General features: G+C 49.4%; 1 protein-coding gene across 1 annotated transcript in view; it reads right to left on the reverse strand.

Annotated features, from left to right (window-relative positions):
- Positions 1-2,318: 2,318 nt before the first annotated feature.
- Positions 2,319-12,395, reverse strand: part of LOC120061699 (laminin subunit beta-2-like) — a 72,566-nt gene continuing 62,489 nt past the window's right edge. Inside the window, exons 15-21 of the mRNA XM_039011594.1 lie at positions 11,871-12,011; positions 9,663-9,824; positions 9,257-9,378; positions 4,032-4,152; positions 3,152-3,344; positions 2,749-2,892; positions 2,319-2,566 (exon numbers count right to left, since the gene is read on the reverse strand). Coding sequence (XP_038867522.1) covers positions 2,319-2,566; positions 2,749-2,892; positions 3,152-3,344; positions 4,032-4,152; positions 9,257-9,378; positions 9,663-9,824; positions 11,871-12,011 — 1,131 coding nt within the window. The remainder of the gene's footprint in view (positions 2,567-2,748; positions 2,893-3,151; positions 3,345-4,031; positions 4,153-9,256; positions 9,379-9,662; positions 9,825-11,870; positions 12,012-12,395) is intronic.

The following is a 12,395-nucleotide window of genomic DNA, read 5'->3' on the forward strand; positions in this document are numbered from 1 at the left end:
TATTACCGATCACAGTATTATCTACCGGACTATTACAGATCACAGTATTATCTACCGGGCACGATTACCGATCAGAGTATTATTCTTACCAGGGACCATTACCGCTCCCAGTATTTCACCGGGACTATTACCGATCACAGTATATCTACCGTGACTATTACCGATCACAGTATTATCTGACCGGGATATTACCGATCACAGTATTATATACCGGGACTATTACCGATTCAAGTATTATCTATCCGGGACTAATTACCGATCACAGTATTATCTACCGGACTATTACCGATCACAGTATTATCTACCGTGACGAAAAAAAATTTTTTTTTTTTTTTTTAACCCCCCGGATCACGAGTATTATCTACCGGATATACCGATCACAGTATTATCGACCGGCTATACCGATCACAGTATTGATCTAGCCGGGACTATTACCGATCACAGTAGATTATCTACCATGACTATTACCGATCCATTATTATCTACGCCGGGACCATTACCGATCAACAGTATTATCTATCGGGAACTATTACCGATCAAGTATTATCTACCGGGACCATTACCGATCACAGTATTATCTAACGCGGGACTATTAACCGATTCACAGTATTATTCTACCGGGACTATTACCGATCACAGTATTATCTACCGGAGACTAGTAACGATCACAGTATTATCTACCGGGACATTACCGGTCACAGTATTATCTACCGGGACTATTACCGATCACAGTATTATCTACCAGGACTATTACCGATCACAGTATTATCTACCGGGACTATTACCGATCACAGTATTATCTACCTGGTCTATTACCGATCACAGTATTATCTACTGGGACTATTACCGATCACAGTATTATCTACCGGGACTATTACCGATCACAGTATTATCTACCAGGACTATTACCGATCACAGTATTATCCACCGGGACTATTACCGATCACAGTATTATCTACCGGGACTATCACCGATCACAGTATTATCTACCGGGACTATTACCGATCACAGTATTATCCACCGGGACTATTACCGATCACAGTATTATCTACCGGGACTATCACCGATCACAGTATTATCTACTGGGACTATTACCCATCACAGTATTATCTACCGGGACTATTACCGATCACAGTATTATCTACCGGGACTATCACCGATCACAGTATTATCTACTGGGACTATTACCCATCACAGTATTATCTACCGGGACTATCACCGATCACAGTATTATCTACCTGGTCTATTACCCATCACAGTATTATCTACTGGGACTATTACCCATCACAGTATTATCAACCGGGACTATTACCGATCACAGTATTATCTACTGGGACTATCACCGATCACAGTATTATCTATGTCCACCTGACGTGCTACCTGTCCCAGACCTGCTGTTTTCAACTCTTAATGATCGGCTATGAAAAGCCAACTGACATTTATTCCTGATTATTATTTGACCATGCTGGTCACTTATGAACATTTTGAACATCTTGGCCATGTTCTGTTATAATCTCCACACGGCACAGCCAGAAGAGGACTGGCCACCCCTCATAGCCTGGTTCCTCTCTAGGTTTCTTCCTAGGTGTTGGCCTTTCCAGGGAGTTTTTCCCAGCCACCGTGCTTCTACACCTGCATTGCTTGCTGTTTGGGGTTTTAGGCTGGGTTTCTGTACAGCACTTCGAGATATTAGCTGATGTACGAAGGGCTATATAAAATAAACTTGATTTGATTTGATTTGATATTACCGATCACAGTATTATCTACCGGGACTATTACCGATCACAGTATTATCTACCGGGACTATTACCGATCACAGTATTATCTACCGGGACCATTACCGATCACAGTATTATCTACCGGGACTATTACCGATCACAGTATTATCTACCGGGACCATTACCGATCACAGTATTATCTACCGGGACTATTACCGATCACAGTATTATCTACCGGGACTATTACCGATCACAGTATTATCTACCGGGACTATTACCGATCACAGTATTATCTACTGGGACTATTACCGATCACAGTATTATCTACCGGGACTATTACCGATCACAGTATTATCTACTGGGACTATTACCGATCACAGTATTATCCACCGGGACTATTACCGATCACAGTATTATCTACCGGGACTATTACCGATCACAGTATTATCTACCGGGACTATTACCGATCACAGTATTATCTACCGGGACTATTACCGATCACAGTATTATCTACTGGGACTATTAGCCATCACTATCTGATCCAACAACACCAAAACACTCACCAAAACGCTGTCACCCACACCATTTACCAATGACTGTTTATCCCCCTGCCCACCTTTCACAGAGCTGTCCATCAGTGTGGTCCCTGCAGGCCTGACACTCCCCTGTCTGTGGGTTGCACCCATCAGCGTGCCCGTTACACTGGCATGGCCTGCAGCTGGGGAAGCCCCACTGGCCAGGCTGGCAGTCTGAGCACTGACGCCCGCTGGTCCCCTGTCTGCACGGGCACTGCCCCGTCACCGGGTCACACTGGTCTCCCAGAGAGCCCTGGGAGTGGCAGTCACAGGCTGGGGAGGGAGCAGGAGGAAGAGGGAGAGATAAAAGGAGGAAGGTAGAAAGAGAGAGAGAGCAGGGGAGATCATATTTAGGATGTGGTTTGTGAGGTCACGCGGTGTATGACACACCTGCTATATAATGTCAATTAAATAAAGATGTGATGACTGGCTGAAAGATGCTAGCGCCCACTCACCAGTACATCCATATGGTCCGAAGCTGTAAGTGTCAGGTGCACACTGGTCACACCGTCTTCCAATCACGTTAGGTTTACAGCGGCACTGACCTCCGACCCTGTCACACTCAGCACTGAGAGACCCCTGGGGGTCACACTGACATTCTACAGGGAAAATTAGAGTCTTCAATCAAACAAGTCACGGAGGATATCCTATGGTGACGACAGAGTGTAACAATTCCATCCAACTCATACCCTGCATTACTGATCATAGTGCAGCTTGCTAGAGTTTATTGGTAAGTAAAATGACTCAATAGCTGCACCAGGAAGTATTTGACACCCAGTTTTCGAAAACAAGGCATTAAATGGGGGCTTTGACCTTTGATCCCCTGATCCCCTAGTGAATGATGTATGGTAGACTCACGCAGTGCTCCGTCGTGCAGGATGGCAGAGATACTACAGATGAGCTTGGTGCACATCTCTGCCAGCAGTGGTGTTGGCGTGGCTAAGAAGGACTCCAGGCACATGTAACGTACCATCTCATCACGATGCTCCTCTGCCGCCGGGTCGTGACCCTGGAAACCTGGCAGCTCCGTGTACTTGGGGGTCAGCACCAGCTAGGAAGGAAGAATGGAGGGGAGGTAAACAAAGTGAGTGAGAGGTGAAAAGAATTCAAATGTGAAGTGAATTTGGTACCTAAATGCACTTTTGTTTCAGACCACTAGGTGGTGGTATCTGGTCAACAGTTATTATCACATTGCTGCTGAGAGTGGCGCAGCGGTCTAAGCCACTGCATCTCAGGGCTAGAGGCGTCAGACACCCTGGTTCGATTCCAGGCTGTATCACAACCGGCTGTGATTGGGAGTCCCATAAGGCGGCGCACAATTGGCCCAGCGTCGTCCAGGTTTGGCCGGTGTAGGCCGTCTTTGTAAATAAGAATTTGTTCTTAACTGACTTGCTTAGTTAAATAAATGTTAAATAAATAAATACATTTAAAAGTTCACATACACACATTGAGAATGGCGGCAGGTTAACCTAGCCTAGTGGTTAGAGCATTGGACTAGTAACCGAAAGGTTGCAAGTTCAAATCCCTGAGCTGACAAGGTACAAATATGTCGATCTGCCCCTGAACAAGGCAGTTAACCCACTGTTCCTAGGCTGTCATTGAAAATAAGAATTTGCCCTTAACTGACCTGCCTAGTTAAAAAAAAAAGTTAGTTTTCCTTTCTGTTTCAACTCAACTCCCTCTCACGTAGAGTTGTCACACCAGAGCCCTGACAGGTTTAATAAGTTGATTGACTCACCGAGTCTACAAGGATGAAAGCAGTCAGGTGTCTCTGGGACACTCCGTGTCGCTGGAGTCTGATGGTCACTACATAACGGTTACTGGGCTCAAAGCAGAAAGGACTGGGCATCTGAACGTACCTGTTGGATCACACAGAGACAGTCTCTTATCAAACATTCTGATATGACGTTATTCTGTTTTGAGTTGTGGGAAAGCCTTATGGCCCTATAAGGTTAAAAGGAAATGAAACCAGCAAAATACAAGTGAAAGAAATCAAACATTTTACCCAAATGACGCACAGAGTGAAGAGCCTCACTGGCCCAGACACAAACCAGCATAGACACCTCCAGTCAAAATGCTGAACAAACACACAGGGACAGGATGAAACAGGGAGGGTCTCTGTCAGAGGGTCCCTGACTGGAACAGAGACAGGTGAACCGGGTCTCTGTCAGAGGGTCCCTGACTGGAACAGAGACAGGTGAACCGGGTCTCTGTCAGATGGCCCCTGACTGGAACAGAGACAGGTGAACCGGGTCTCTGTCAGATGGCCCCTGACTGGAACAGAGACAGGTGAACCGGGTCTCTGTCAGATGGCCCCTGACTGGAACAGAGACAGGTGAACCGGGTCTCTGTCAGAGGGCCCCTGACTGGAACAGAGACAGGTGAACCGGGTCTCTGTCAGAGGGCCCCTGACTGGAAGAGAGACAGGTGAACCGGGTCTGACTGGAAGAGAGACAGATGAATCGGGTCTGACTGGAAGAGAGACAGATGAATCGGGTCTGACTGGAACAGAGACAGGTGAACCGGGTCTGACTGGAACAGAGACAGGTGAACCGGGTCTGACTGGAACAGAGACAGGTGAACCGGGTCTGACTGGAACAGAGACAGGTGAACCGGGTCTGACTGGAACAGAGACAGGTGAACCGGGTCTGACTGGAACAGAGACAGGTGAACCGGGCCTTTTTCTTTCTGCTCTCCAATACAGTTTAACAGGCAGCAGACTGAACGGTGGACAGACGGACGGACACACGCACGCACACACAGTACCACAATTCATCATCTAAAATGTGTCCACAACAATCCATGGTGTATTTTTCTAGACGGGCTGCGTTCCAAAACCCATTTCTAACAGGTCTTTGAGAAAATGAAGGAAGGCTTTCTGCCACCTCTCCAGTCTCACTACTCTCAACAGACAGAGTGATCCAGTCTCACTACTCTCAACAAACAGAGTGATCCAGTCTCACTACTCTCAACAAACAGAGTGATCCAGTCTACGGCCGTTGTGAAGACTGTGATCCAGTCTACAGCCATTGTGAAGACTGTGATCCAGTCTACGGCCGTTGTGAAGACTGTGATCCAGTCTACGGCCGTTGTGAAGACTGTGATCCAGTCTACGGCCGTTGTGAAGGCTGTGATCCAGTCTACGGCCGTTGTGAAGACTGTGATCCAGTCTACGGCCGTTGTGAAGGCTGTGATCCAGTCTACAGCCGTTGTGAAGACTGTGATCCAGTCTACAGCCATTGTGAAGACTGTGATCCAGTCTACGGCCGTTGTGAAGACAGTGATCCAGTCTACAGCCATTGTGAAGACAGTGATCCAGTCTACGGCCGTTGTGAAGGCTGTGATCCAGTCTACGGCCATTGTATGCCTGGTGCCCTCCTTGTGCGCTCCCTCTGCCCTGGCATCCTGTCTGACTTCTGACTCGCTGTGTGTGTTTTTGGTCGCTTTGTTAATTGGTTCTGCTTGAGACACCAATCACAGAGCACAACAGAACAGCAGAGGGAGCCAGGGTCCAGTGAACCAGTCAGATCCGGGCCCGTTGGAACTCTTTGTTATACACAAGTTCCTTCTTAGGGAAGTTTCTTGACATGTGTAGGTTGGTTGACCAGATAATAGCCTGGGTACAGACTGTACTAGGCAGTCATCAGTAGGCAGGGTGGAAAAGGATGGGAAAGTTTATGCTGGCAAGTCTCCACAGTGATAGTTGACAGTGTGAGAGAATGAGTGTGCTGCAGGACAACACACAACATGTAATACCTTGTAAAGAGGACTGTGGCGGAGGGACTAGTAGTTTTCAGTAACACCTTGTAAAGAGGACTGTGGCGGAGGGACTAGTAGTTTTCAGTAACACCTTGTAAAGAGGACTGTGGCGGAGGGACTAGTAGTTTTCAGTAACACCTTGTAAAGAGGACTGTGGCGGAGGGACTAGTGTTTCTCAGTAACACCTTGCAAGGAGGACCGCGGCGGCAGGACTAGTAGTTTTCAGTAACACCTTGTAAAGAGGACTGTGGCGGAGGGACTAGTGTTTCTCAGCAACACCTTGTAAAGAGGACTGTGGCGGAGGGACTAGTGTTTCTCAGCAACACCTTGTAAAGAGGACTGCGGCGGCAGGACTAGTGTTTCTCAGCAACACCTTGTAAAGAGGACTGCGGCGGCAGGACTAGTGTTTCTCAGCAACACCTTGTAAAGAGGACTGCGGCGGCAGGACTAGTGTTTCTCAGAGAAAGTTAAAGGAAAGGAGCACAACATGTTTACTGCTGATAGCAAACAGTGTAGATAACCTGTAAGGAAAGTACATGTTCTCATAACAATAAATCTAAAACAAACTCAATTAACCTACAATAACTTTCTCTCCCTTAGACTGGGCGCTGTCACGGTTTCTCAATGTCAACACGCTATCTAGCGACCTTATCAGAAGAATGTTCTCTCACACCCAGAACTAAGCTACAGTACACTGGCTTCTATTCCTGTATCATATAATAACAGTGGGAAATCCAACACATTTTAAGAATGGCATAAATCCTTAGTTGGTTAGTAAATATTGCTAGAGTAGAGGGGTTGATAATATAATAGGAGTCACTGTTAGATTTATACCTGGGATTATTCCAGAGACCACACACATACTGACATACTGGTTGGTACACATTAACGACACATATATGGAATTCATATCTATTGAAACCTGTGCTAAAACACACACACTCTCTCTCACACACACACGCACACACACACACACACACACACAGTCTGTTAAGTAGGCAGCAGGTTGGGGTTAGGGTTGGGGATAGGGTTGGTTCTATCAGCAGTACCTCCTGGTCAGGGTTAGGCTTGGGGTAGGTTCTATCAGGGTTAGGATTGGGGTTAGGGTTGGTTCTATCAGGGTTGGGGTTGGTTCTATCAGGGTTAGGGTTGGGGTTGGTTCTATCAGGGTTAGGGTTGGGGTTGGTTCTATCAGGATTGGGGTTGGGGTTAGGGTTGGGGTGGTCCTAGCATGGTTAGGATTGGGGTTAGGGTTGGGCTATCAGGGTTAGGGTTGGGGTTGGTTCTATCAGGGTTAGGGTTGGGGTTGGTTCTATCAGGATTGGGGTTGGGGTGGTTCTATCAGGGTTAGGATTGGGGTTAGGGTTGGGCTATCAGGGTTAGGGTTGGGGTTGGGGTTGTTTCTATCAGGGTTGGGATTGGGGTTAGGGTTGGGCTATCAGGGTTAGGGTTGGGGTTGGGATTAGGGTTGGGGTTGGTTCTATCAGGGTTAGGATTGGGGTTAGGGTTGGTGTGGTTCTATCAGGGTTAGGATTGGGGTTGGGGTTGGGCTATCAGGGTTAGGATTGGGGTTAGGGTTGGGGTGGTCCTAGCAGGGTTAGGATTGGGGTTAGGGTTGGGCTATCAGGGTTAGGGTTGGAGTTGTTTCTATCAGGGTTAGGATTGGGGTTGGGGTTAGGGTTAGGGTTGGGGTTTTGGTTAGGGTTGGTCTATCAGGGTTGGGGTTGGGGTTTTGGTTAGGGTTGGTCTTTCAGGGTTGGGGTTAGGGTTAGGGTTGGGGTTGGTCTATCAGGGTTAGGGTTGGGGTTGGGGTTAGGGTTAGGGTTGGGGTTGGTCTATCAGGATTGGGGTTGGGGTTTTGGTTAGGGTTGGTCTATCGGGGTTGGGGTTTTGGTTAGGGTTGGTCTATCAGGGTTGGGGTTAGGGTTAGGGTTGGGGTTGGTCTATCAGGGTTAGGGTTGGGGTTGGGGTTAGGATTAGGGTTGGGGTTGGTCTATCGGGGTTGGGGTTGGGGTTAGGGTTGGGGTTGGTCTATCAGGGTTAGGGTTGGGGTTGTTTCTATCAGGGTTAGGATTGGGGTTGGGGTTAGGGTTAGGGTTGGGGTTTTGGTTAGGGTTGGTCTATCAGGGTTGGGGTTGGGGTTTTGGTTAGGGTTGGTCTATCAGGGTTGGGGTTGGGGTTTTGGTTAGGGTTGGTCTATCAGGGTTGGGGTTGGGGTTTTGGTTAGGGTTGGTCTATCAGGGTTGGGGTTGGGGTTTTGGTTAGGGTTGGTCTATCAGGGTTAGGGTTGGGGTTGTTTCTATCAGGGTTAGGATTGGGGTTGGGGTTGGGGCTAGTGTTGGAGTTGTTCTATCAGGGTTAGGGTTGGGGTTGTTTCTATCAGGGTTGGGGTTGGAGTTGGTCTGTCAGGGTTAGAATTGGGGTTGGGGTTGGGGTTAGGGTTAGGGTTGGTCTATCAGGGTTAGGGTTGGGGTTGGGGTTGGGGTTGGTCTATCAGGGTTAGGGTTGGGGTTCGGGTTGGGGTTGGTCTATCAGGGTTAGGATTGGGGTTAGGGTTGGTGTTGGGGTTAGGATTGGTGTTGGGGTTAGGATTGGGGTTGGGGTTAGAGTTGGGGTTGGGGTTAGGGTTGGGGTTGGTTCTATCAGGGTTGGGGTTAGGGTTGGGGTTGGTTCTATCAGGATTGGGGTTGGTTCTATCAGAGTTAGAGTTGGTTCTATCAGGGTTGGGGTTAGGGTTGGGGTTGGTTCTATCAGAGTTAGGGTTGGTTCTATCAGGGTTGGGGTTGGGGTTAGGGTTGTTTCTATCAGGGTTAGGATTGGGGTTAGGGTTAGGGTTGGGGTTAAGGTTAGGGTTGGTTCTATCAGGGTTGGTGTTGGGGTTAGGGTTAGGGTTGGGGTTAGGGTTGTGGTTGGTTCTATCAGGGTTGGGGTTAGGGTTAGGGCTGGGGTTAGGGTTAGGGTTAGGGTTGGGGTTAGGGTTGGTTCTATCAGGGGTGGGGTTGGGGTTAGGGTTAGGATTGGGGTTGGGGTTGTTTCTATCAGGGTTAGGATTGGGGTTGGGGTTAGGGCTGGGGTTGGGGTTAGGTTTAGGGTTTAGGGTTGAGGTTTGGGTTTGGGTTGGTCTATCAGGGTTAGGGTTGGAGTTAGGGTTGGGTTATGGGTTGAGGTTAGGGTTAGGGTTAGGATTGGTTCTATCAGTAGTACCTCCTGTGGTGTGGCAGGGTGACTGTATACAGCTGTTCAGTAGGCAGCAGGTTGCCACAGCGGGAGCTAGAGGATAGCAGCAGGGAGGTGACAGTCACTATGGCCTCCCAGTCCTCTGTTGACTACACACACAAACAACACACACAAACAACAGGCAGTGTTTTAAAATGTGTTAACGGCATTGGTTTCACACTGTTACATTGTTATCACATGTCCAAGTCTCCGGCAGAGAGAGAGAGGAGAGCGACAACATTTAAATTTCTGTGATCGTCAGTGTGTTACAAACACAGATTTATTTAAGGGTCTTCCAAAGTGTATTGCCGTCCGTTGGGTTTGCCTGGTTTTACAGTAGTAGTACAATGCGCGGGGAGACATGGAGAACTGGAGGGAGTGAAGCGTACTGTACCTCTGGCTCATAGCGGATCATGATGTCATAGTCCATGGCATGGGGGATGTTGTCTATGGCGAAGACTAGTCCAGCTCCGTCTTTGACCTGGGCAAAACCAGGTCCAGTCCAGGTGATCATGTGACCCTGGGATCGCTCCCTGTGGACACGCCTCACATCCGGCTGAAACACACACAGAGGAAGACCCGTTAGCACGACACACTAAAAACAAACACTAAACATACTAAAAACACGTCACAGACACACTAAACACGTCAGACACACTAAACACACTAGACACACTATACACACTAAACACACATCACAGACACACAAAACACGTCAGACACACTAAACACACTATTCACACCAAAAACACATCACAGACACACAAAACATACTAAACACGTCACATACACACTCCCACCCCATAACCTACAGCCCACCCCACAGCCTGCCACAAAGCCCACAGCCCACCCCACAGCCCACAGCAAAACCTACAGCCCACCCCATAGCACACAGCCCACAGTCTACAGCCCACCCTATAGCCTACAGCACAACCTACAGCCCACCCCATAGCACACAGCCCACAGTCTACAGCCCACCCTATAGCCTACAGTACAACCTACAGCAAACCCCATAGCACACAGCCTACAACCCACCCCATAACCTACAGCCCACCCCATAGCACACAGCCCACAGTCTACAGCCCACCCTATAGCCTACAGCACAACCTACAGCCCACCCCATAGCACACAGATCACAGTCTACAGCCCACCCTATAGCCTACAGCACAACCTACAGCAAACCCCATAGCACACAGCCTACAACCCACCCCATAACCTACAGCCCACCCCATAGCACACAGCCCACAGTCTACAGCCCACCCTATAGCCTACAGCACAACCTACAGCAAACCCCACAGCCCACAGCCCACAGTCCACCCCATTTTTATTTTATTTAACCTGTATTTAACTAGGCAAGTCAATGACGGCCTAGGAACAGTTAACTGCCTTGTTCAGGGGCAGAACAACAGATTTTTACCATGTCAGCCCGGGGATTCGATCTGCAACCTTTTGGTTACTGGCCCAATGCTCTAAGCACTAGGCTACCTGCTGCCCCATAGCCTACACCCCACGCAGAAAGCCTACAGCCCACAGTCTACAGCCGACCCCAAAGCCTACAGCCCACCCCATTTCCTACAGCCCACAGCCCACCCCACAACCCACAGCCCACCCCACAGCCCACAGCCCACCCCACAACCCACAGCCCACCCCACAGCCCACAGCCTAAAGCTCCTATCCCACCACAAAGCACACCCCATAGCCCACAGCACACAGCCTAAAGCCCACCCCATGGCCTACAGCCCACCCCACAGCCTACAGCCTACAGTCCACAGCCCGCCCCATAGCCTACAGCCAACAGCCTACAGCATACAGCCCACAGTCCACCCCATAGACTACAGCCCACCCCATAGCCTACAGCCCACAGCCTACAGCCCACCCCCTAGCCCACAGCACACAGTCTACAGCCCACCCCATAGCCTACAGCCCACAGCCTACAGCCCACCCCATAGCCTACAGCCTACAGCCCACAGCCCACCCCAAAGCACACCCCATAGCCCACCCCATAGCCTACAGCCCACAGCCTACAGCCAACAGCCCGCCCCACAGCCTACAGCCCACAGCCTTCAGTCTACAGCCCACCCCATAGACTACAGCCCACCCCATAGCCTACAGCCCACAGTCTACAGCGCACCCCATAGCCTACAGCCCACCCCAAAGCCTACAGCCTACTTCCCACCCCAGTCTACAACCCACAGCCCACACCCCACAGCCCACCCCACAGCCCACACCACAGCCTACAGCCCATCCCAAAGACCACAGCAAACCCTATAGCCCATAGCCCATAGCCCACCCCACAGCCTACAGGCTACATCCCACCCCAAAGCACAACCCATAGCCCACAGCACACAGCCTACAGTCCACCCCATAGCCTACAGCCCACAGCCTACAGCCCACCCCACAGCCCACCCCATAGCCTACAGCTTTCAGCCTACAGCCCACAACCGTGGTTCAAGGCAACGGAAGACAGAGGGAACCATAGATGTCAGTAACATATTTATTCATAGAAATATAATGAATAGATTAGAATATTATAGAATTATATGAATACATTATATTTCTATGTATTTATTTCTATGGAGGGAAGGAACAGATAGTGTGTTACTGTTTGCTGCAGCTGGCGGATGCGTCTCAGTGCTGCCCTCTGCTGCTGGGTGTTGGCGATGCGTTGATGGCGCCTGTGTCTCCTCAGCTGGTTGTTGAGGTGCTCCACACAGTCGACCTCAGCCTGGGGCCTGGCCTTGCCCTGGGGAGAGGTGGAGGAGAGGACTAGGTCAACTGATTTGCTGACTGCCGACTAATAGGCAAAGTGTTCCCTTCCTTGCTTGGAGTAGAACAACTGCACGTGTTCGTTGACTGGGCTGAAAGTGAGGAAATCACACGGACACCATTCATTCAGAGAGAGAGAGAGAGAGAGAGAGAGAGAGAGAGAGAGATTTGAGAACGAGGCTACCTAAATTCTACCAGGACATTGATTGTTGTACCCGCTCGAGCAAAACACTGGACCACTGCTACTCTAACTTCCACGATGCATACAAGGCCCTCCCCCGCCCTCCCTTTGGCAAATCTGACCATGACTCCATCTTGTTGCTCCCCTCCTATAGGCAGAAACTAAAACGGGAAGCACCCG

The sequence above is a fragment of the Salvelinus namaycush genome, chromosome 16 (assembly GCF_016432855.1).
Source record: "Salvelinus namaycush isolate Seneca chromosome 16, SaNama_1.0, whole genome shotgun sequence".
NCBI classification, from domain to species: domain Eukaryota; kingdom Metazoa; phylum Chordata; class Actinopteri; order Salmoniformes; family Salmonidae; genus Salvelinus; species Salvelinus namaycush.